General features: G+C 44.1%; 2 protein-coding genes across 2 annotated transcripts; both read left to right on the forward strand.

The window, feature by feature from the left end:
• Positions 1-10341: 10341 nt before the first annotated feature.
• Positions 10342-12093, forward strand: LOC121535941 (zinc finger protein 879-like). Its single transcript, XM_041843158.2, has 2 exons — positions 10342-10348; positions 10561-12093. The coding sequence occupies exon 2, from the start codon at positions 10990-10992 to the stop codon at positions 11827-11829; it is 840 nt and encodes a 279-aa protein (XP_041699092.2). The 5' UTR covers positions 10342-10348; positions 10561-10989; the 3' UTR covers positions 11830-12093.
• Positions 12094-22274: 10181 nt separating this feature from the next.
• LOC123481648 (zinc finger protein 235-like) lies at positions 22275-24596 on the forward strand. Its single transcript, XM_045206372.1, has 2 exons — positions 22275-22310; positions 23320-24596. Exon 2 carries the CDS (start codon positions 23698-23700, stop codon positions 24469-24471), a length of 774 nt encoding a protein of 257 aa, XP_045062307.1. The 5' UTR covers positions 22275-22310; positions 23320-23697; the 3' UTR covers positions 24472-24596.
• The last annotated feature ends 454 nt before the right edge of the window (positions 24597-25050 follow it).

Consider the following 25050-nt stretch of genomic DNA (forward strand, 5'->3'; position numbering starts at 1 on the left):
CTCGCTTCGATGCAAGCAACACTGAAGCATGCATGAGAGCACCAGCTGTTCCGGATGACTATGTGATCACGCTCTCCGTAGCCGATGTGAGTAAGACTTTTAAGCAGGTCAACATTCCCAAGGCCGCAGGGCAAGACGGATTACCAGGACGTGTACTCTGAGCATGTGCTGACCAACTGGCAAGTGTCTTCACTGACATTTTCAACATGTCCCTGACTGAGTCTGTAATACCAACATGCTTCAAGCAGACCATCATAGTCCCCGTGCCCAAGGACTACCGACCCGTAGCACTGACGTCTGTAGCCATGAAGTGCTTTGAAAGGCTGGTCATGGCTCACATCAACACCATTATCCCAGAAACCCTAGACCCACTCCAATTTGCATCCCGCCCCAACAGATCCACAGATGATGCAATCTCTATTGCACTCCACACTGCCCTTTCCCACCTGGACTAGAGGAACACCTACGTGAGAATGCTATTCATTGACTACAGCTCAGCATTCAACACCATAGTGCCCTCAAAGCTCATCACTAAGCTAAGGATCCTGGGACTAAACACCTCCCTCTGCAACTGGATCCTGGACTTCCTGACGGGCCGCCCCCAGGTGGTAAGGGTAGGTAACAACACATCTGCCACACTGATCCTCAACACGTGGGGCCCCTCAGGGGTGCATGCTCAGTCCCCTCCTGTACTCCCTGTTCACCCATGACTGCATGGCCAGGCACGACTCCAACACCATCATTAAGTTTGCCGACGACACAACAGTGGTAGGCCTGATCACCGACAACGATGAGACAGCCTATAGGGAGGAGGTCAGAGACCTGGCCGTGTGGTGCCAGGATAACAACCTCTCCCTCAACGTGACCAAGACAAAGGAGATGATTGTGGACTACAGGAAAAAAAAAAGAGGACTGAGCACGCCCCCATTCTCATCGACGGGGCTGTAGTGGAACAGGTTGAGAGCTTCAAGTTCCTTGGTGTCCACATCACCAACGAACTATCATGGTCCAAACACACCAAGACAGTCGTGAAGAGGGCACGACAAAGCCTATTCCCCCTCAGGAGACTGAAAAGATTTGGCATGGGTCCTCAGATCCTCAAAAAATTATACAGCTGCACCATCGAGAGCATCCTGACTGGTTGCATCACCGCCTGGTATGGCAACTGCTTGGCCTCCGACCGCAAGGCACTACAGAGGGTAGTGCGTACGGCCCAGTACATCACTGGGGCCAAGCTTCCTGCCATCCAGGACCTCTATACCAGGCGGTGTCAGAGGAAGGCCCTCAAAATTGTCAAAGACTCCAGCCACCCTAGTCATAGACTGTTCTCTCTGCTACCGCACGGCAAGCGGTACCGGAGTGCCGAGTTTAGGTCCAAAAGACTTCTCAACAGCTTCTACCCCCAAGCCATAAGACTCCTGAACATGGCTACCCGGACTATTTGCACTGCCCCCCACCCCCACCCCCCACCCCATCTTTTTATGCTGCTGCTACTCTGTTAATTATTTATGCATAGTCACTTTAACTCTACCCACATGTACGTATTACTTCAACTACCTCAACTAGCCGGTGCCCCCGCACATTGACTCTGCACCGGTACCCCACTGTATATATAGCCTCCCTACTGTTATTTTATTTTACTTCTGCTCTTTTTTTCTCAACACTTTTTTGTTGTTGTTTTATTTAACTTTTTTTTATTAAAAATAAATGCACTGTTGGTTAAGGGCTGTAAGTAAGCATTTCACTGTAATGTCTGCACCTGTTGTATTCGGCACATGTGGCCAATACACTTTGATTTGATTTGATTTGATTTGATGTCCACCATGATGGGTTTAACAACAATGAAGTCATTCTGTAACTACAGTACAGGACTCAAATGTAGTGGGGATGGGTAAACACTCCATGTTGAAAGTGTGTTTATTATCTATGTGTGTGTGTACGTACCTGAGGGAGTGTATGTCTCCTCTTCCAGGAGGAGGAGGGTCCAGAGGTGCTGCTGGTGAAGGAGGAGGGTCTGAGGAGGGTCTTGGGAACCATGGTCATGGAATCTTTATACAATTTAAGGTAATTTACTGCATTTCTACACAATTTAAAAACTCTAAAATGCAATTTGGAGAACAGCAAAAACAAATCTACATTTTCATCTTGTTGCTGTAGCTTCAAAGGGACTTAGGGTTAAGTGCCTTGGTCAAGGGCACATCAAGTAGACATGGAGGATGGGAAGCCTGATCTGCTGCTGGTTAAAGAGAAAACAATAGAAGGGCCAGAGGGAATTTATCTGCTGAGTGGACTAAAGATGGGGGAGCAAGGTAAGGGAGAAATACAGTACACTCACCAGCCAGTTTATTAGGTACACCCATCTTCTACCGGGTCTAACCCCCCTTTGCCTCCAGAACAGCCTGAATTCTTCGGGGAATGGATTCTACAAGTCGGAAACGTTCCACAGGGATCTTGGTCCATGCTGACGCGATGGCATTGCGCAGTTGTTGCAGATTGGACGGCGGTACACCACCGCTACCAGCCTGTACCGTTGACACCAGGAAGGATGGGTCCTTGGACTCATACTGCTTATGCCAAATCCTGACTCTGCCATCAGCATGATGCAACAGGAACCGGGATTAGTCAGACCAGGCAATGTTTTTCCACTCCTCAATTGTCCAGTGTTGGTGATTGCGTGCCCACTGGAGCCTCATCTTTTTGTTTTTAGCTGATAGGTGTGGTCGTCTGCTGCAATAGCCTATCTGTGACATGGATTGACGAGTTGTGCGTTGTGAGATGCCGTTCTGCACACCACTGTTGTACTGTGCCGTTATTTGTCTATTTGTGGCCTGCCTGTTTGCTTGCACGATTCTTGCCATTCTCCTTCGACCTCTCTCATCAACGATGTTTTCGCCAACATGACTGCTGCTGACTGGATGTTTTTTGTTTGTCGCATCATTCTCGGGAAACCCTAGACACTGTTGTGTGTGACAAGCCCAGGACGCCCAGGAGGCTCTTCCTGCAGGTTGGCTGGAGGTTAACAGAGGACACTGGGTGGCCATATTGGATTCCCAGACCCAGACGGGTGCAGCCAAGGGCCCAGGGGACGGCATCACCGAGCAGGCCAGGACCAGAGGCGACATAGTGGAGGTCAGTGGATGGGACAACTCTGGGCTGGGGAACAACAACACAACCAGAAACAGACAGTCAAACACAAAACAACATCCAAACTTAGTCTGCATGACAACAGACTGGCTGAGACCAGGGCGAGGCTGCCTTCAGCCTGCCTTCTATAGGATCTATCAACTGGAACATGGACCCTGTGACAACACTCCCTGGCCTTCATCCTCCTCACGCTCTCCTTATGTTAAACCAGACCTCAGACAATGCCAGTGCCTCAACACTAAATAGCTACACAAGCCCATTGACAAATGACAGTAGTAGTAATGCTATCAGTAGATCCGGTGGCAAAGAGAAGCACTTCCCATGTTCGTTCTGTGGGAAAGCCTTCAGTTTCCCCAAACAGGTGTAGATCCACCAGAGGATGCACGCAGTGGAGAAACCTTTCGGTTGCCACCTGTGTCCGGACAGTTTCTCCCACTCGTCCAGTCTGAAGAGGCACCAGAGGGTCCACACAGGGCAGAAATCCTACAGCTGTCCCCGGTGTGAGAAGAGGTTCTCCCACCAGCACCAGCTAAAGATACACATGAAGATCCACACGGGAGAGGCCGTTCGCCTGTACCCACTGTGGGAAGAGGTTCTCAGAGAGGAGCTACCTCAGGATACACCAGCAGAAAATGCACACGGCCCATGTATAGAGTATAGTGACATGTAATGTATTACTAGTTAGTTTGTAGTTAATTATGTTGGTTTTAGTTGTAGTAGGGAACTGGATGAAGTGAACTGAGGAAAGAATGAGTATGATGAGGCAGAGTAGATGATATGGTGATGGTTGGTGTGATGGCGTCTGTAAAAATGCTTCACTGATGAAAAGTGACAACCTTGTCCTGTTTGATGCTGGTGTTTTATAATGAGGAAATGATAGTGCCTTAATTCATGTTTACTTGACATGAAGTAGTGAAGATGTGTGTAATGTAATGTTGAACCTTTTCCAAAGTATTCTAAAATTAATTTGATCAAAGCGGGGGTAGAAGATTTACAGAAAATGTAAGTTATTCTACTTCTGTGTAATTCTACTTTATGTGAGTGCATGACCATTTTGTTGAAATTAAATACAAAATGGACTCTGTGCTGATTGACTTGGTTATTTTTGTATCATTGCAGGGACTGAGGTTTCCTTATCTCAGTCGAACCAAAACATTATACTTCATTCTTGAATGAACACATATGGAGCATTTTTTATAATAAACTCCAATGGCTCCATATTGTTAGATACTTGAATCACCGTGTTAGAGATCGGTATTGATTGTGGTTAATATTTTATAATATCATGTCATGTTTCTGTGTGTACATCAAAGACTATAAACCTTTATATGCTCTTCTGTACAATTTGTGTTTACAGTCTGCAGTCCATGAGGACCTGCTGATATTCGGTGTTACTGGTGGGATAGACTGGACCTCAGCTGGCTGGTCACAAACCCTGGCCCCGGATCAGAACCCTGGATCAGGAGCCTTCGCTCTTCCTTCCCGAGTCAGAACCAGGACCAAATCACGAGGGACAGAGAATCCACCACAACCACCACACAGAACACAACAGGTGGACTGAACAACCTCAGTCCTGGTGGTCATCAGAGAGACAGAGGGGTAAATCCATTTAAATTCAATAACTTTTTGACAGCATCCCTTTTGATTGAAACAAAACTTTCCATACATGTTTTCCAATGGAAGATGTGGTCAGAAAGTGACTTTTTGGACCTTAATGTCAAAACATTCAGGAGATAAAGGTGCTCAAAGTTTACCTATTTTGCATACCCCACCATACCATGAGACATCCATGTCTTCATCATTGGAAAAGTTTAACGGTTGAGTTTGATATTATTAAAAAGCTTACAAACAGTGCTGTCAAACTATTTTATTATTTCTATAAAAAAAATTGTTTTAATAAAAATTGTAATTTTTAAAACTAAAGGTAGACTGAGAAATAACGTAGATCCAAAGTAAACAGCATAGTGGGTCAATTTCCGCAACAACTAAGAGCGTTGAAGCGCAAAGGGTCAACTCCTCCGCTGTTTTGGTGCCCTGGCTATCACGCTGTGAACAACGTGAAATGAACCCTTGCGCATATGCAGATACTGTGTGTGACTGTGTGAGAGCGAAGTCTTGCATCTCGCTCATCTCAATATCTGTGGTCCTGGTGCTACTCGTGGCAACTTCATTTCGCTGAGTCTACCTTTAACGTAAATGATCTAAAAACGCGTAAACAAGCTTTTAAATTATATAAATCTCAACCGTTTATCTTTCGAGTGATGAAGACATGGATGTATGGAGCGAGAGTTGCACCCCTTCTCAAAAAACCAACACTCGATCCCTCTGATGTCAACAACTACAGACCAGTATCCCTTCTTTCTTTTCTTTCCAAAACTATTGAGCGTGCCGTCTTTAGCCAACTCTCTTGCTATCTCTCTCAGAATTACCTTCTTGATCCAAACCAGTCAGGTTTCAGGACTGGTCATTCAACTGAGACTGCTCTTCTCTGTGTCACGGAGGCTCTCCGCACTGCTAAAGCTAACTCTCTCTCCTCTGCTCTTGTCCTTCTAGACCTGTCTGCTGCCTTTGATACTGTGAACCATCAGATCCTCCTCTCCACCCTCTCCGAGCTGGGCATCTCCGGCGCGGCTCACTCTTGGATTGCGTCCTACCTGACCGGTCGCTCCTACCAAGTGGCGTGGCGAGAAGCTGTCTCCGCACCACGTGCTCTCACCACTGGTGTCCCCCAGGGCTCAGTTCTAGGCCCTCTCCTATTCTCGCTATACACCAAGTCACTTGGCTCTGTCATATCCTCACATGGCCTCTCCTATCATTGCTACGCTGACGATACACAACTAATCTTCTCCTTTCCCCCTTCTGATAACCAGGTGGCGAATCGCATCTCTGCATGTCTGGCAGACATATCAGTATGGATGACGGATCACCACCTCAAGCTGAACCTTGGCAAGACGGAGCTGCTCTTCCTCCCGGGGAAGGACTGCCCGTTCCATGATCTCGCCATCACGGTTGACAACTCCGTTGTGTCCTCCTCCCAGAGTGCGAAGAGCCTTGGCGTGACCCTGGACAACACCCTGTCGTTCTCCGCTAACATCAAGGCGGTGACCCGATCCTGCAGGTTCATGCTCTACAACATTCGGAGAGTACGACCCTGCCTTACACAGGAAGCAGCACAGGTCCTAATCCAGGCACTTGTCATCTCCCGTCTGGATTACTGCAACTCGCTGTTGGCTGGGCTCCCTGCCTGTGCCATTAAACCCCTACAACTCATCCAGAATGCCGCAGCCCGTCTGGTGTTCAACCTTCCCAAGTTCTCTCACGTCACCCCGCTCCTCCGCACACTCCACTGGCTTCCAGTTGAAGCTTGCATCTGTTACAAGACCATGGTGCTTGCCTATGGAGCTGTGAGGGGAACGGCACCTCCGTACCTTCAGGCTCTGATCAGTCCCTACACCCAAACGAGGGCATTGCGTTCATCCACCTCTGGCCTGCTGGCTCCCCTTCCTCTGCGGAAGCATAGTTCCCGCTCAGCCCAGTCAAAACTGTTCGCTGCTCTGGCACCCCAATGGTGGAACAAGCTCCCTCACGACGCCAGGACAGCGGAGTCACTCACCACCTTCCGGAGACATTTGAAACCCCACCTCTTTAAGGAATACCTGGGATAGGATAAAGTAATCATTCTACCCCCCAAATTTTTGTTTAAAAAAAGTAAAAATTGTAAAGTGGTTATCCCACTGGCTATAGGGTGAATGCACCAATTTGTAAGTCGCTCTGGATAAGAGCGTCTGCTAAATGACGTAAATGTAATGTAAATGTATGGTGGGGTGTGCAAAACAGTGTAACCGAAATTATTTTCCAATCGTTTCACTCTGAACAGAACCACTATTTTTTTCATTCCGTTCCACAGTTCCGACCAGCAAAAGAAAGTTCTGAACCCGTCAAAATAAAGTTTGAAAATACAGGTTTATATCGTTCCTTTCTGTTCCTTTTGAACTTGTGAAATCAACATAAATTATACATTTAGATTACTCCACCAATCAGAGCAGCTTGCTATAGACCAGGCAAGCTAATTGTTTACATGCTTGATGGACAGACAAGCGTAGGGATCAAGTGACATTTTGCGGGTGGGGAGAGAGCAAGAGAGATGGGTAGCCATCGAGGAGGCTTGGCTTGAAGCGCTTATCATCATGATATGACATGCATTATAACGTCTTTAAGATATTAGTAGTAGGCCTGTCATTCCTACTTCACTGAATTACATAATTATATACTAGCTAGTTTCCTATGGAGGAGCGGCTAATATGGAGGAACTTTGTGAAACGTGATAGCTAATAGTATCCTTAACTAGCCTAGAAAAAGCTGGCAGGCAGACACTGGAAGGATACGTTTCTGAGTGACAGTGAGTGCTTTGCATAGATGCTTTGATGCCATTTTCTGTGGGAATGAAAAACATACTGAGAACTTAAAATAATGTTATTAGCCGGTTCTCAAGATTTGAAAATAACGGTTCTGTTCCGGAACACTAGAGATTACTTTTCCCCCGATTCTGTTCATTTCCGGTTCTGTTCCCTGAACCGGTTCCAAACCTCTTGAATGTTTTTGCATTCAGCTCCAAAAAGTCACTTTCTGAGCACTTCTACATTGGGCAAATATGTATGGAAAGTTTCATTCCAATCAAAAGGGGTGCTGTCAAAAACTGATTGAATTCAAATGATTTACCCAGAGGCTCCAATCAGGTATTCAGTCTGCAGCCCAGACCCTTCTCTTCACAGTCAGTGGAGGGAGGAAGCTGATAGATATAGACCCTCCTGTTACTATGATACAAACACCACAGTATCCATGATGAACAGAGCTTAACAGGAAGTTGGTCTTCTCTTTCAGGATCTGATCTAATGCCTGGTGAATGGGTTCATACAAAGCCTGGGCCTGGATCTAACCTTCCTCAGCTACCTCAGAGTTACCCAACCAATACAGACAGGGTCAGGATGGGCGTTCACCACAAAAGGTACCTAGCCTATAACATATCACACAATCTCTACAACACCCAAACAATGGCTAGAGGTCAAGGAGGGAGCTTAACGACTAACCACCTGATTGTGGTGGCTCCTACTTCTACCTCCTCTGGTGTCATTTGGTCAAAATGTGGGAGGCCGAACATTAGGACAGACGCCGACAAGCCATAGTCCTACTCCATGTGTGGGAAGTGCTTCATTGAGGGGAACTATATGGAGACGCAGCAGACCGTTCACACCAAGGAGAGGCCCTTCAAGTACAAATTATGTTACAAGAGCTTCTCCTTCCTGACTAGCTTTACCAGACATAGGAGTGTCCACAATGGGGTGAAATTGTTGCAGTGTGGCTTGAGATGTACACAGGGGATATCTGGGAACCATTCTTTAGCTGACATATTATAGTTATCATGTGAAGTGTCTTGGGGTAAGAGGGTAATTAACCACATACCCCTTATTGACCCTTTGTTAACTTGTCATTTGAAACAGGCTTGTGTAAATACCTGTTTTTAGAGAGACAGTAAATCTAGGCTAGAACAAGGATAGTTTAATTACCTTACTGGGGTGATGTAGATGGAATAAAGTCAATATATTATTTTCTACTCTATTCTTGCTAACATGCTGTTTTTTTTAAAACAAGTCTGCTCTCATCTTGAAAGATACTGATTTAAGGAGATTTTATGTGTATTGTAATAGATGGGTTGGTTGTTTAGCAACAAAACCAACGCATGCACAACTATGGGGCAAAACAGATGGGGTTGGCTTAGATTGTTGACAACATGTAAGCTATATTTTGTCTCCAATGTTTATTGAAAACATAAATACATTTGTACAATGAGCACTTGTATCTCAAATACATCGTTACAGTTGTTGGTTAGCTAGCCAGGGACTTTTAGCCATATTAGTATTGACATGAAATAAGTCAAAACAACTCAAAACAAGACATGGTATCAAGAACAAGATGAAACGAGCTACTTATTATTCCACATAAGGCAGTTTCTTGTCATTCCTGGTAACAATCTGGCCATCCAGAATCACAACACGCTGACTTCTGCCCCATGGAAGCGCGCACATAGTTTTCGTGACTTTGTCAGCTAACTCGCCTATAAGCAGTACCGTAAATCAAATGACAGCGCGCGTACCTTTCTCATTTAACCACACCCTTTGAGCTATGACGCCTACCAATAAGGTCCTTTCTCTTCAGTTTAAACGGAAGTGAACATTGACCATGAACTATTTCCATGTTAGCGTTGTTATTTCGACGTTTATTGAAACCATGTAACTCCAAATATGACTAATTTAACTGCACAGCATCACATACTTTTCCCAGGTAGTGTTTAATTCGTGTTGGAGACAGGACTTGGTTGATAGACGGTAACGCTATCTAGCTGCTAACAATGGCTAACTGTATGGTTTTTCACACTCAAATAGCTTCCATCATGGAGGTGCTAGCGAATGCAGCCGTGGCAGAGATCTGTAAACTCGTAGACAACGACTATGCAGTGTTACGTTTGGAAATAACTCAAAGCCAGAAAGAAAACACGGCATTGCGGAGGAAACTACAGCTACTCGAACTGAAGGTGTCACGGGAGCGCGTCCTCGGCAGTCTTCCCAGTAGTGTCAAGATCCTTGACCGAAACAGAGGAATGGCAAGAGGTACATTTTTCAGAAGGCAGAACTGCCTATCGCCCCCTTCCCCTCTGCGCATGTGTGACTTAAAATGTGTTAACCAATATTGGGTCTTGCTCAGTTTTTGGATAGTATTCAATAATTCCCTTGATTAGTTAACTATATTGCACTAAGACACTATCATATTCTATCCACATTTTTGATTTACTAAGTTCCTATTATTTACTAATTGAAAACAATGACGCATGGAACATAATCAATCGATCTATAAATAGTATATCAAGAAGTTATGCAAAGTGTTACCTTACATCCTTGCCAATTCTAGACAGTGACAATAGTGTAGAACATACCAAAAACTGTTGATAGTGTACAATATAGCATTGACAGTAGTTAACCTAACCACCTCTCCTCCCCCCCCCCCCATCATTCTCTCAGGTGAAGGGCATCTCACTGGAGGCCACAGGAGCTTTGCGAAGCCAGCGGGACGCAATACATGGAGAGATGACCAACCAATCACTGTTGATGAGGGGAGTGGAACCTCAACCAAGAACGTTATCGTGATAGAGGTTAGTGTAATAGTGTTGCATAACAAATTCCAGTTACTTTGTAAATAAAATGTGGCCCGTTTTTTTTTCCAGAAGGGCTTCCATCACCGATTCACTTGCTTACATGTACATCCTAATTTATCTGCCATAGGGGAGCTTGTGAGACTTCCCTACCACATTGTTATCCAATTCAACTCATGTACCGATAATAACATCCTCTCTTCTTGTGTCAGTCTGCAGATGCAGAGGCTGCAGGTCCTGGAGTCAAGCTGGAGAAGTCTGAAGGAGAGGAGGACCCACGGCACAGCAGAAACATTCAGACTGGAGCAGTTGGAGCGCCCCCTATAGCCACGGATGACTCCACCACTGCCCCAGCACCGCCCAGCACCCGATGCAGCATCACGGAGGTCAGTGGAACGCCGAACGCGGTCCTCAAGTCAGAGACAGCCACGGAGACTTTAACTGTAACACAAAGGCTCTTATACACAGGATCTGACCACGGATCAGACCCAGAGAGGCTGGGGCCACTGGGCTGTCCTCCTTCTCCCGGCTCAGAATACTTTCCGGTATTTCACCAGAGCCAGAGGACGGTTAATTCCTGTGGTGATGGTGACACGTTAGGCCCTAGTGGTGATGATCTGTCTTGTTCTTACACTACAGAGATGGACTCTGGCAACATGCCCTTGGGTTTAGAGACACAGACTGAGACTGATCTGTCTAGAGGGGACTGGAACCGGTACAGTAGTAGTGTATACTCTGAAGGGTGCCTAGATGAGAAAAGGGAGGTTATAGTCGTAGATGAAGTGACTGTGAAAGTGGATGGAGACGTTCCTCTGACATGGAATGCAGACATGACTCACTTAGGAGAAGGACACTCACAAGGCAGAGATTTCTTAGATTATAGGGAAAGCTTAGAGACAAATCCAAATGTCGCCACCCACTCCCCTTTACACGCGTTCAGGGATCGCGACCCAGTGTCCACGTCAATGGGGCCTTCGGATTCACACAGCCGCGTCCTTTTCGATCAGGTATTAAACTCAAAGGACCAAAGGGCCAAGGCTCAGGGAGGGGGCGCAACATCAGGCAATAGTAAAGAGAAACGGTTCCTCTGCATGTTCTGTAACAAAGGCTTCAGTTGCCTCCAGAAGGTGGAGATCCACCAGAGGGTCCACACAGGTGTGAAACCCTTCAGCTGTACCCAGTGTCACATGCGCTTTGCCCAGGCTGGCAACCTAAAGATCCACCAGAGGGTCCACACAGGGGTGAAACCCTTCAGCTGTACCCAGTGTCATATGCACTTCTCCCATTCGTCTAGCCTGAAGAGGCACCAGAGGATCCACGCAGGCGAGAAATCCTACAGCTGCTCCCAGTGTGAAAATAGGTTTTCCCACCAGAACCAGCTGAAGATGCACCTGAAGGTCCACATGGAGAAAGGCTGTTCGCGTGTACGCACTGCGGGAAGAGGTTTTCAGAGAGGAGCTACCTCAGGATACACCAGCTGAAAAACCATTCCACTAGAACATAGAAAGTAACCATTCCACTCAATACCTGAAACCCTGCATTACAGTAGAATATTCTTTTTCATTTCATTGTCAGCAGAAAAGATCCACAGATGCCTTTGTAATAATGAGAGTAACAGATTTCAGTGATGAATATTCCTGGGTAGAATTCATTCAGCCATTGTGTGATATATAAGGCATATATATAAACATGTACACTACCGTTCAACATTTGGGGTCACGTAGAAATGTCCTTGTTTTTGAAAGAAAAGCAATTTTTTTGTCCATTAAAATAACATGAAATTGATCAGAAATACAGTGTAGACATTGTTAATGTTGTAAATGGCTATTGTAGCTGGAAACGGCTGATTTTTTATGGAATATCTACATAGGCGTACAGAGGCCCATTATCAGCAACCATCAGTCCTGTGTTCCAATGGCACGTTGTGTTTGCTAATCCAAGTTTATCATTAGAAAACCATTTTGCAATTTTGTTAGCACAGCTGAAAACTGTTGTGCTGATTTAAAGAAGCAATAAAACTGTCCCTCTTGAGACTAGTTGAGTATCTGGAGCATCAGCAATTGTGAGTTTTATTACAGGCTCAAAATGACCAGAAACAAATAACTTTCTTCTGAAACTCGTCAGCCTATTCTTGTTCTGAGAAATGAAGGCTATTCCATGCGAGAAAATGATAAACTTGGATTAGCAAACCCAACGTGCCATTGGAACACAGGACTGATGGTTGTTGATAATGGGCCTCTGTACGCCTATGTAGACATTCCATAACAAATCAGCCGTTTTCAGCTACAATAGCCATTTACAACGTTAACAATGTCTACACTGTATTTCTGATCAATTTGATGTTATTTTAATGGACAAAATGTTATTTTCTTTCGAAAACAGGGACATTTAAGTGACCCCAAACTTTTGAATGGTAGCTTGTGTGTGTGTGTGTGTGTATGTGTATATATATATATATATATATGAGAGAGAGTTTGGACACACCTACTCATTCAATAGTATTTCTTTATTTTTACTATTTTCTACATTGTAGAATAATAGTGAAGACATCAAAACTATGAAATAACACATATGGAATCATGTAGTAACTGAAAAAGTGTTAAACAAATAGCCACCCTTTGCGTTGATGACAGCTTTGCACACTCTTGGCATTCTCTCAACCAGCTTCACCTGGAATGCTTTACCAACAGTCTTTGAAGGAGTTCCCACATATGCTGAGCACTTGTTGGCTACTTTTCCTTCACTCTGCTGTCCAACTCATCCCAAACCATCTCAATTGGATGGAGCTCCTTCACTCTCTTTCTTGGTAAAATAGCCCATACACAGCCTGGAGGTGTGTTGGGTCATTGTCCTGTTGAAAAACAAATGATAGTCCCACTCAGCGAAAACCAGATGGGATGGCGAATCGCTGCAGAATGCTGTGGTAGCCATGCTGGTTAAGTGTGCCTTGAATTCTAAATAAATCACAGACAGTGTCACAAACAAAGCACCCCCACACCATAACACCTCCTCCATGCTTTACGGTGGGAACTACACATGCAGAGATCATCCGTTCACCCACACCGCGTCTCACAAAGACACGGCGGTTGGAACCAAAAATCCCCAATTTGGACTCCAGACCAAAGGACACATTTCCACCAGTCTAATGTCCATTGCTCGTGTTTCTTGGCCCAAGCAGGTCTCTTCTTCTTATTGGTGTCCTTTAGTAGTGGTTTCTTTGCAGCAATTCGACCATGAAGGCCTGATTCACACTGTCTCCTCTGAACAGTTGATGTTGAGATGTGTCTTGAACTCTGTGAAGCATTTATTTGGGCTGCAATTTCTGAGGCTGGTAACTCTAATGACCTTATCCTCTGCAGCAAATCTGGGTCTTCCATTCCTGTGGCAGTCGTCATGAGAGCCCGTTTCATCATAGCGCTTGATGGTTTTTGCGACTGCACTTGAAGAAACTTTCAAAGTTCTTGAAATGTTCCGTATTGACTGACCTTCATATCTTAAAGTAATGATGGACTGTCGTTTCTCTTTGCTTATTTGAGCTGTTCTTGCCATAATATGGACTTGGTCTTTTACCAAATAGGGCTATCTTCTGTATATCCCCACTACCTTGTCACAATACAACTGATTGGCTCAAACACATTAAGAAGGAAAGAAATTCCACAATGTAACTTTTAACAAAGCACACCTGTTAATTGAAATGCGTTCCAGGTGACTACCTCATGAAGCTGGTTGAGAGAATGCCAAGCTTGTGCAAAGCTGTCATCAAGGCAAAGGGTGGCTATTTGAATAATCTCAAATATAAAATATATATTTTGATTTGTTTAACACTTTTTTGGTTACTACATGATTCCATATGTGTTGTTTCATAGTTTTGATGTCTTCACTATTATTCTACAATGTAGAAAATAGTAAAGATAAAGTAAAACCCTTGAATGAGTAGGTGTGTCCAAACTTTTGACTGGTACTGTATAAGCCTAAAAAGTATGTTGCATATTGTTTGTATGATGTTCACAAATGCCTATTTCATTACTTCCATTCAACTACTTAATTATTTTCCCAAGAAAATTAATGCAGTTGATCAAGTTCATGCAGATTTTTAGTTGAGACATTACATTTAACATTTACATGTTAGTCATTTAGCATACGTTCTTATCCAGAGTGACTTACAATTAGTACATTCTTCTTAAAAATCCTCAAAGTAGTGCTAGTAGGAAAATAAAAATGTTTCCACTGGGAGGGGGCTTCATTTAAGATGGGATTTATTTAAGATACTCTTTGAAGAGATGTGGTTTCAAACATTTTCAGAAGATGGGCAGGGACTCTGGTGTCCTAGCTTCACGTGGAAGCTGGTTCCATTATTGGGGTGCCAGGACAGAGAAGAGCTTTGATTGGGCTGAGCGGGAGCTGATCCCCCGTAGGGGTGGGACAGTCAAGAGACAAGACGTGGCAGAACGGAGTGTTCGGGTTGGGGTGTAGGGTTTGAGCATAGCCTGAAGGTAGGGAGGGGCAGTTCCCCTTGCTGCTCTGTAGGCAAGCACCATGGTCTTGTAGTGGATGTGAGTTTTGACTGGAAGCCAGTGGAGGATTGGGGTGACTTGGGAAGGTTGAACACAGGCAGGCTGCGGCGTTCTGGATAAGTTGCAGGGGTTTGATGGCCCAAGCAGGGAGCCCAGCCAACAGAGTTCCATTAGTCTAGATGGGAGATGACAAGAGCCTGGATTAGGACCTGCGCCGCGTGAAGAAGGGTCGTACTCTACGGATGTTGTAGAGCATGAACCTGCAGGAGCGAGTCACTGCTTTGAGGTTTGCAGAGAATGACAGGGTGTTGTCCAGGGTCACGTCAAGGTTCTTTGCACTCTGGGAGGAGGGCACTGTGGTGTTGTCAACCGTAATGGAGAGGTCTTGGAGCGGGCAGGCCTTCCCTTGGAGGAAGAGCAGCTCCTTCTTGTTGAGCTTGAGGTGCTGGGCCGACATTAAGCTGGGATGTCTGCCAGGCACGCAGAGAGATGTGTATTTGTAGTTTTCATATTGTGTATTTAATACTTGTTTTATGTTTAATAAAGGCAAAATGGGACTTTTCATTCTAAGACTTTCATTGAGACTCTTACGTATACATCACATCTGATCTCACCCTATTCTGCATACACCTGACAGCGCTTTATAATCAATACACACTTTCTAAATATACCTACACATACCCACACACTAACAAACACCTACTGTACACCTCAACATAGTTTAGTCAGGTTTGTCTGATGATGACTTGACTTATCATAGCTGACTCATATTTACCCACAACATCATATTTATGTCCACCATGATGGGTTTAACAACAATGAAGTCATTCTGTAACTACAGTAAAGGACTCAAACATAGTGGGGATGGGTTAACACTCCATGTTGAAAGTGTGTTTATTTTCTGTGTGTGCGTACCTGAGGGAGTGTTTGTCTGTATCACTTGTCTCTTCCAGGAGGAGGAGGGTCCAGAGGTGCTGCTGGTGAAGGAAGAGGAGGGTGAGGTTCTGGGGAACACCACCTCCTGAACCCACAGAGGAACCAGCTGAGCAGCACTGAGGTGAGCCCACTGTGAACTACTGTCTGAATGGTATTAGGTCAGGGCCCGTATCCACAAAGCCTCTCAGAGTAGGAGTGCTGATCTAGGATCAGTTTAGCCTTTTAGATCATAATGAATAATGGGCTAGTGGCAACGCCCCCACATTTTTTAGATAGTAGTCAGTAGTTCCACCTACAGTTGAAGTCGGACGTTTACATACACTTAGGTTGGAGTCATTAAAACTTGTTTTTCAACCACTCCACAAATTTCTTGTTAACAAACTATAGTTTTGGCAAGTCAGTTAGGACATCTACTTTGTGCATGACACAAGTAATTTTTCCAACAATTGTTTACAGACAGATTATTTCACTTATAATTCACTGTATCACAATTCCAGTGGGTCAGAAGTTTACATACACTAAGTTGACTGTGCCTTTAAACAGCTTGGAAAATTCCAGAAAAAGATGTCATGGCTTTAGAAGCTTCTGATAGGCTAATTGACGTCAATTGGAGGTGTACCTGTGGATGTATTTCAAGGCCTACCTTCAAACTCAGTGCCTCTTTGCTTGACATCATGGGAAAATCAAAAGAAATCAGCCAAGACCTCAGAAAAACAATTGTAGACCTCCACAAGTCTGGTTCATCCTTGGGAGCAATTTCCAAACACCTGAAGGTACCACGTTCATCTGTACAAACAATAGTACGCAAGTATAAACACCATGGGACCACGCAGCCGTCATACCGCTCAGGAAGGAGACGCGTTCTGTCTCCTAGAGATGAATGTACTTTGGTGCGAAAAGTGCAAATCAATCCCAGAACAACAGCAAAGGACCTTGTGAAGATGCTGGAGGAAACGGGTACAAAAGTATCTACAGTAAAACGAGTCCTATATCGACATAACCTGAAAGGCCGCTCAGCAAGGAAGAAGCCACTGCTCCAAAACCACCATAAAAAAGACAGACTACGGTTTGCAGCTGCACATGGGGACAAAGATCATAATTTTTGGAGAAATGTCCTCTGGTCTGATAAAACAAAAATAGAACTGTTTGGCCATAATGACCATCGTTATGTTTGGAGGAAAAAGGGGGTTGTTGCAAGCCGAAGAACACCATCCCAACCGTGAAGCACGGGGGTGTCAGCATCATGTTGAGGGGGTGCTTTGCTGCAGGAGGGCCTGGTGCACTTCACAAAATAGATGGCATCATGAGGAAGGAAAATTATGTGGATATATTGAAGCAAAATCTCAAGACATCAGTTAGGAAGTTAAAGCTTGGTTGCAAATGGGTCTTCCAAATGGACATGTGTTCATGTTTTAAATCTCATTCACACACATACAGTATCAACAATGGGCAATTCTGCAAAATACAGTGCATTTGAAGGTTTTCAGAACCCTTGACTTTTTCCACATTTTGTTAGTTTTTTCCCCTCATCAATTTACACACAATACCCCATAATGATAAAGCAAAAACACGGTTTTAGACATTTTAGCAACTTCATTTAAAATAAAACACGGAATTATCACATTTACATAAGTATTCAGACCCTTTACTCAGTACTTTGTTGAAACACATTTGGCAGCGATTACAGCCTCGAGTCTTCTTGGGTATGACGCTACAAGCTTGGCACACCTGTATTTGGCAAGTTTCTCCCATTCTTCTCTGCAGATCCTCTCAAGCTCTGTCAGGTTGGATGGGGAGCGTCGCTGCACCTCTATTTTCAGGTCTCCCCAGAGATGTTCGATCAGGTTCAAGTCAGGGCTCTGCTGGGCCACTCAAGAACATTCAGAGACTTGTCCCGAAGCCACTCCTGCGTTGTCTTGGCTGTGTGCTTAGGGTCGTTGTCCTGTTGGAAGGTTAACCTTAGTCTACGGACAATTTCTTCGACCTCATGGCTTGGTTTTTGCTCTGACATGCACTGTCAACTGTGGGACCTTAAATAGACAGGTGTGTGCCTTTCCAAATCATGTCCAATCAATTAAATGTACCACAGGTGGACTCCAATCAAGTTGTAGAAACATCTCAAGGATGATCAATGGAAACAGGATGCACCTGAGCTCAATTTCGAGTCTCATAGCAAAGGGTCTGAATACTTATGTAAATAAGGTATTTCTGTTTTATCTAAAAACCTGTTTTCACTTTGTCGTTATGGGGTATTGTGTGTAGATTGATGAGGGAAAAAAATAATGAAATCCATTTTAGAACAAGGCTGTAATGTAACAAAATGTGGAGAAGGGGTCTGAATACTTTCTGAATGCACTGTAGTTACTGCTGTACAAGCCTGGTCTATTCATATATTGTCCATACTGTCTATACGCATCATTCACATACATATTTATTTATATTGCTGGGTTATGCATAAGGTTAGTAGTGTGGTTAAGGTTAATAGGTTTAAAATCAGATTTTAAGAAGAGAAATTGTAGAAATAGGCAGGGTTTATGACTTTGTGACTGTAATAAACAGAACCGTATTTCAAAGAACAGCGCGCATAACTTGTTTATTTAACCACACCCTTTAAGCTATGACAACAACCAATAGCTAAGATCCTTTCTCTTCAGTGTAAAAGGAGTTGGGTGAAGTTGAATCAGTGAAGGTAACCTGTAGTGGACTTGTGATATTTGTTTGTGTTTCTTCTGATCAGAGGGAGCAGGCGCTCCATGTCACGCAACTTGGGTCAAAATCTGTTTCTTGCTTTGCTCTTAGGAATAGGGCACCATTGAAAGGAGTGATTTCTGCGGTAGTGTTAAGTGTAGAGATGGAGCAATTGAAGTTGAACATTCCTGGTGTTTGTGACGCCCGCCATTTTGTGTGTCGCAGACCCGGTGGGGAGGGTGGTGAAACAGGAGTCAATGTCAGTCCTTTTTGAGTTTTGAGTCACTCTCCCCGACAAAGTCATGTTAGGATATATCAGTTATCTTGTTAGCGCTTTTGTGCTAAATCCACTGCGTTGTTTCCGGTGTAGCAGTGTGTAGGAAGGAGATTCCAAGATGTGGGAAGTGTGCAGGAGGGCATGGGACAGAGGATTGTGTAGTTGTGTGTGTTAACTGTAGGGGTGCCCATGTTGCTGTTGATCGGAAGTGTCCGGTGCGTGAGAGACCGATTGAAGTGGCCTGAGTCAGAGTAGTGCAGAGGTTGTCGTATGCTGAGGCAGTAAAGAAAGTGGAGGAGGATGGGTCAAGGGTGAGGTATCCTGAGAGGATCCCAGTGGGTAGTAGATTTGTTCAAGTACAGACGGATAGGGTAACGAGTGAGTTATGCTTCAGTAAGGTTGGCTTCTTAGCGATGGTTATCAACTGTACCACAGAAATGGAAAGTAAATTACAGAAAATAGATGTGGTGGTAGCTGCAGAGATGTATTTGGGTATATGAGATTTGACTTTAGAAGAGTTACTGGCAGTGTTGAGGGGTGGTGTCCTGTCCTCACAGGCCGTTAGTATGGTGCAGGAGACGATGGGGTCAAAGTAGTGGAATGGGGTAGTGGGTTTTTAATGAGTAGATGTGTAGGGCTATTTTTTACTTTCTTAGAGGACCCGGACTAATTAAGATCATTTCATTTAATGTAGCTAGGCTGTGACTGGCCTCACACTCCAGTACTGTAGGTGGCGGTGTAGGCACCTACAATTTGGATGTGATCCGCCAACCAAATTCCAAAGACGAAATAAACGGAAGTAAACGTGGCCAAGAACAATTTTCACGTTTGCGTTTTTGTCATTTAGACATTTTAACAACCATGTAATTCAAAATATGACTCATTTAACTGCACAGCACTACATACTTACCCCATATAGTCTTTAATTCGCGTTGGAGACAGGACTTGGATGATAGATGTTAACGTTATCTAGGTAAGGCTAGCTAGCTGCTAACAATGGCTATGGTTTTTCACACTCAAATAGCCTCCATCATAGAGGTGCTAGCGAATGCAGCCGTGGCAGAGATCTGTAAACTCGTAGACGACGACTATGCAGTGTTTCGTTTGGAAATAACTCAAAGCCAGAAAGAAAACACAGCATTGCGGAGGAAACTACAGCTACTTGAACTGAAGGTGGCACGGGAACGCGCAGAGAGGACAATGCGAGAGCGCGTCCTCACCAGTCATCCCAAAAGTGTCAAGATCCTCGAACGATTCAGAGGGATGGCAAGAGGTACATTTAGCAGAAGGCAGGGGCTGGAGGGGGTGTCTGTCGCCCGGTTCCCCTTTTCGCATGTGTGACTTTAGATGTGTTAACCAGAAATGGGTCTTGGTCAGTTTTGAGATGGTATGCAATAATTCTCCTGATTACTTAGCTAGCTAAGTTACAGTATCTTGCACAAAGACACTATCATATTCTACTGCATTTCCTATTATTTACATTTACATTTTAGTCATTTAGCAGATGCTTACTCATTGAAAACAATATGATGCATGGAACATAATCACTCAATATATAAATAGTATCTCCAGGGGTGTAGTGGTGCCTGGAGAAGTGGGTACACTCTAATTTTGCCCAAACGGCCAGCCCAGCGAAGGAAAGGTGCCCTTTGTGAAAAATGATGATAAACAGTGACATACACTCTGAATGACCTAAAATCATAAATCCCATATTGGTCTTTCACTGTCAGGCCAACCCAAGCTGTACTGTGCAGTAGGCTAATAGTAGGCCTACTATTGAAACCGATAAATGAGGCTGTCAACTGATTCAGAAATGACCAGGTTTCAGATTTCCCCCCCATTTTTTTTGCTCTCAAAGTCACACTTTTTTAAACAGGAAAACGACAATTGTATGTTCTAAGTCCATAACAATACTTGAACCACATCAGGAGACCACTTTCAAGGTCTGGGAAAAATCTAAGAAATGTATTATTTTTGTGTAGTTATCCTTTAATTCAAGTGTGCAGGCACCTAGCACTGTTTGGTTAGCTGTGTTTCTGTTGCACCTGATATGGAGAATAAAGGGCCAGTGGATTGATGCAAATATTCATATCACTCTGACAGGTAGGCATAGCCTACTTTGTAGCTAGTTAACATTTAATACAGAAGGTTTTTGGGAAAGCCTATCATTAGCATTGCTATATTTTTCCTGTTCCTTAGTTGTTTGACACCTGGACATTTTATTTCATACTATGCTTCAAAGTAGCTTATAGACAAAATCCCACCATAGGTGGAGGTAATTATTTTTTATAAAGACTTACTCGTATGCGTTCTCCTGTTCTATTGGTTTTCTTTCAACTTTATTTAATTGTCTAGCAGCCAAAGGCATTATCCTAGTCATATTAGCAACACATAATAGTTGTTGCATCGTTAAATCCCCCTCTTTCAGAATTTGTAATGGATATTTCCATTTCTGTCCATGAAACGGCTCAAATATGCAGCGCATTTTAGAACAGTGTTTTCCCACCATTACATATTGGAACATTCACGCATAGGCCTACCGCCGTGTGTACATTGCTGCGCCTAGAAGGTTAAGAAATAATAGTTTATCAACATTTTAAGCGAAACATTCTGATCTGTTCCATCAGCCTTATTAATTGATACGGCGTATACTTCCACTACACTACTTTGATACGTATCAGTGGGGATTAAGAAGTGAGTATATGCAATGCCCACTGAAAAATACGTGGGTATACGCGGATACCCTCCACTACACCACTGAGTATATCAAGAAGTTATGCAAAGTGTTACCTTACATCCTTACCAATTCTACAGTGTCAAAACTGTCAAAAGTGTTCACTGATTGTACAAAACATTAGGAACACCTGATCTTTCCATGACATAGACTGACCAGGTGACTCCAGGTGAAAGCTATGATCCCTTATTGATGTCACTTGTTAAGTCCACTTCAATCATGAAGGGTTAAAGAATGATTTTTAAGCCTTGAGACAAATGTGTTCCATTCAGAGGGTAAATGGGCAAGACAAAAGATTGAAGTGCCTTTGAACGGGGTATGGTAGTAGGTGCCAGGGGCACCGGTTTGAGTGTGTCAAGAACTGCAACGCTGCTTGGTTTTTCAAGATCAACAGTTTCTCGTGTGTATCAAGAATGATCCACCATCCAATGGACATCTAGCCAACTTGACACAACTGTGGGAAGCATTGGAGTCAACTGGGGCCAGCATCCCTGTGGAACGCTTTCGACACCTTGTAGAGTCCATGCATGCCCCGACGAGTTGAGGCTGTTATGAGGGCAAAAGGGGGTGCAACTCAGTATTAGGAAGGTGTTCCTAATGTTTTGTACACTCAGTGTATAATATAGCGTTGAGTATTTACAGTAGCTAACCTAACCACAACTTTTCCACCAATCACTCTCAGGTGAAGGACATCTCACTGGAGGCCACAGGAGCTTTGTGAAGCCAGCAGGACACAATACATGGAGAGATGACCAACCAATCACTGTTGATGAGGGGAGTGGAACCTCAACCCAGCACGTTATCGTGATAGAGGTTAGTGTAATAGTATTACATCCAGGGCCTAAAACATAATGTATTTGTATACTAGGCACTGTGGCAGGTAGATTTTTTTTTTTAGCCGGCAAAATATTTTTTGCGCCATTATAAATGTAATAAAACAGATGAGCATGCTTAGTAATGTTTCTAAAACAAGAAATGTATTACTAGTAAGTATTAATGTGGTATATTATTTGATTTAATGTAATATTATGTGACCAGAGTCTTCAGAGACAAAAAAATTTTGCAACCCTTGGTAACAGGGACACTGGAGTTGCCTGTGACAATCTCACTAGTAGAGACCGACCATGTCTCTTTTTGCAAGCAGTGGAAGCAAACTCAAACATTGAAAAGCAACCTAGCTAGTGAACAAAACAATGTAAATGGAAAAGAAACACGAGGACAAAGTCTCACTTTAGTAGACTTTCAAGTAAATTAGACCAACTTTTAAGGCTGACCAACCTTTAAACTTTTTGCTTCTAAAAACACATATTTCAGCACTTTACTCACAGCCCCCCAGACAGGCAGTGTTGCTTCACTGGGTGGGATAGCTATAACATTTTGATTTTGATTTATTTTTGCATTACCAGATATGAAACAAAACGGCAGAAATACTTTCAAAACAGCTACTGCAGCATGTATTTAGCTATAAATCACAACTCGCACTTGCGCCCATACTTGACTTAACTATTTTTATGAAATGCTCGCACTGTAGAGCCCTGAGTGTGACCACCCGCCAACGTGGCCGGTGAATTAGACATTGTTACCCGCCAATGTCAAAATCTACACGCATTTGGTGGGTGTTCATTTTAGACCCTGATTACATCAAAATTACAGTCAATCAAATGTGTCCCGTTTTATTTCAGAAAGGCTCCCCTCAGCTATTTACGTGCTTACATATACATCCTCACTTATCTGCCATAGGGAAGCTTGTGAGACTTCCCTAGGACACTGTTATCCAATTCTACTCATGTACCGAAAATGACCTCCTTTCTTCTTGTGTCAGTCTGAAGATGCAAGTCCTGGGGTCAAGCTGGAGAGGTCTGAAGGAGAGGAGGACCCACGGCACAGCAGAGACATCCAGACTGGAGTGGCTGGAGTAGCACCCCCTGGAGCCACGGAGGATCCCACCACCGCCCCAGCACTGCCCAGGGCCCAATGCAGCATCACGGAGGTCAGTGGAACGCTGAACCCCGTCCTCAAGTCAGAGACAGACACTGAGACTTTAACGGGGCTGGAGCGACTGGGCTGTCCTCCTGCTCCCCTCTCAGAGTATTTACTTCACGGTAACCTGAGTCCGAGGACGGTTTTGTCCCATCAGAACTCAGGTGACGCGTTACAGACTGACAATGATCCGTCCTGTTCATACGCTACAGAGACAGAGATGGTAGCTGGTGACATGCCTGTGGGCTTAGATACACAGACTAATCCAATGAAAGCGGACTGGAACCAGTACAGTAGTAGTGTATACTCTGAAGGGTGCCTAGATAAGAAAGGGGAGGTTATAGTCGTAAATGACGTGACTGTGAAAGTGGAGGATGACGCTCCTCTGACATGGAAAGCAGATGAGACTCACTTAGGAGAAGGACATTCACAGGGCAACACCAGTGACTTCTTAGACTACAGGGAAGGCTTAGAGACAAATCTAAATGTGACGACCCACTCACCTTTACACACACTCAGGGATCGCGACCCAGTGTCCACGTCGATGGCACCATCCAATTCACATGGCCACATCCTTTTCGATCAGGTATTGAACTTAGTGGTCCAAAGGGCCAAGGCTCAGGGAGGGCGAGCAACAACAGTCGGTAAAGAAAAGAGGTTCCTCTGCATGTTCTGTAACAAAGGCTTCAGCTGCCCCCAGAAGGTGGAGATCCACCAGAGGGTCCACACAGGGGAGAAACCCTTCAACTGTACCCAGTGTCACATGCGCTTCGCCCAGGCCTGCAACCTGAAGAGGCACGAGAGGGTCCACACAGGGGAAAAACCCTACAGCTGCCCCCATTGTGAGAAGAGGTTCTCCCACCAGCACCATCTGAAGATGCACCTGAAGGTCCATACGGGAGAAAGGACATTCGCCTGTACGCACTGTGGAAAGAGGTTCTCAGAGAGGAGCTACCTCAGGATTCACCAGCAGAAAAACCATTCCACTCTATAACATAGAAAGTAACCATTCCACTTGAAAGCTTCTGACATTTAGATCAACCGCTGAATTAAAGACAAATATGAATTTTCAGTGTTGTCAGCAGAAAAGATCCACAGATGCCTTTGGAATAACGAGAGTAACAGATTTCAGTGTTGAATATTTCTGGGTAGAATATTGCATCCAGACATTGTGTGATATATAAGGCATATACAGTTGAAATCGGAAGTTTACATACACCTTAGCTAAATACATTTAAACTCAGTTTTTCACAATTCCTGACATTTAATCCTAGTAAAAAGTCCCTGTCTTAGGTCAGTTAGGATCACCACTTTATTTTAAGAATGTGAAATGTCAGAATAATAGTAGAGAGAATTATTTATTTAAGCTTTTATTTCTTTCATCACATTCCCAGTGGGTCAGAAGTTTACATACACTCAATTAGTATTTGGTAGCATTGCCTTTAAATTGTTTAACTTGGGTCAAACGTTTCGGGTAGCCTTCCTCAAGCTTCCCACAATAAGTTGGGTGAATTTAGGCCCATTCCTCCTGACAGAGTTGGTGTAACTGAGTCAGGTTTGTAGGCCTCCTTGC

Source organism: Coregonus clupeaformis, chromosome 22, assembly GCF_020615455.1.
Source record: "Coregonus clupeaformis isolate EN_2021a chromosome 22, ASM2061545v1, whole genome shotgun sequence".
NCBI classification, from domain to species: Eukaryota; Metazoa; Chordata; class Actinopteri; order Salmoniformes; family Salmonidae; genus Coregonus; species Coregonus clupeaformis.

Coding starts and splice junctions, on each gene's coding strand:
- LOC121535941 (XM_041843158.2), top strand. CDS start 10,990: ATGGACTCTGGCAACATGCCCTTGGGTTTAGAGACACAGACTGAGACT.
- LOC123481648 (XM_045206372.1), top strand. CDS start 23,698: ATGGTAGCTGGTGACATGCCTGTGGGCTTAGATACACAGACTAATCCA.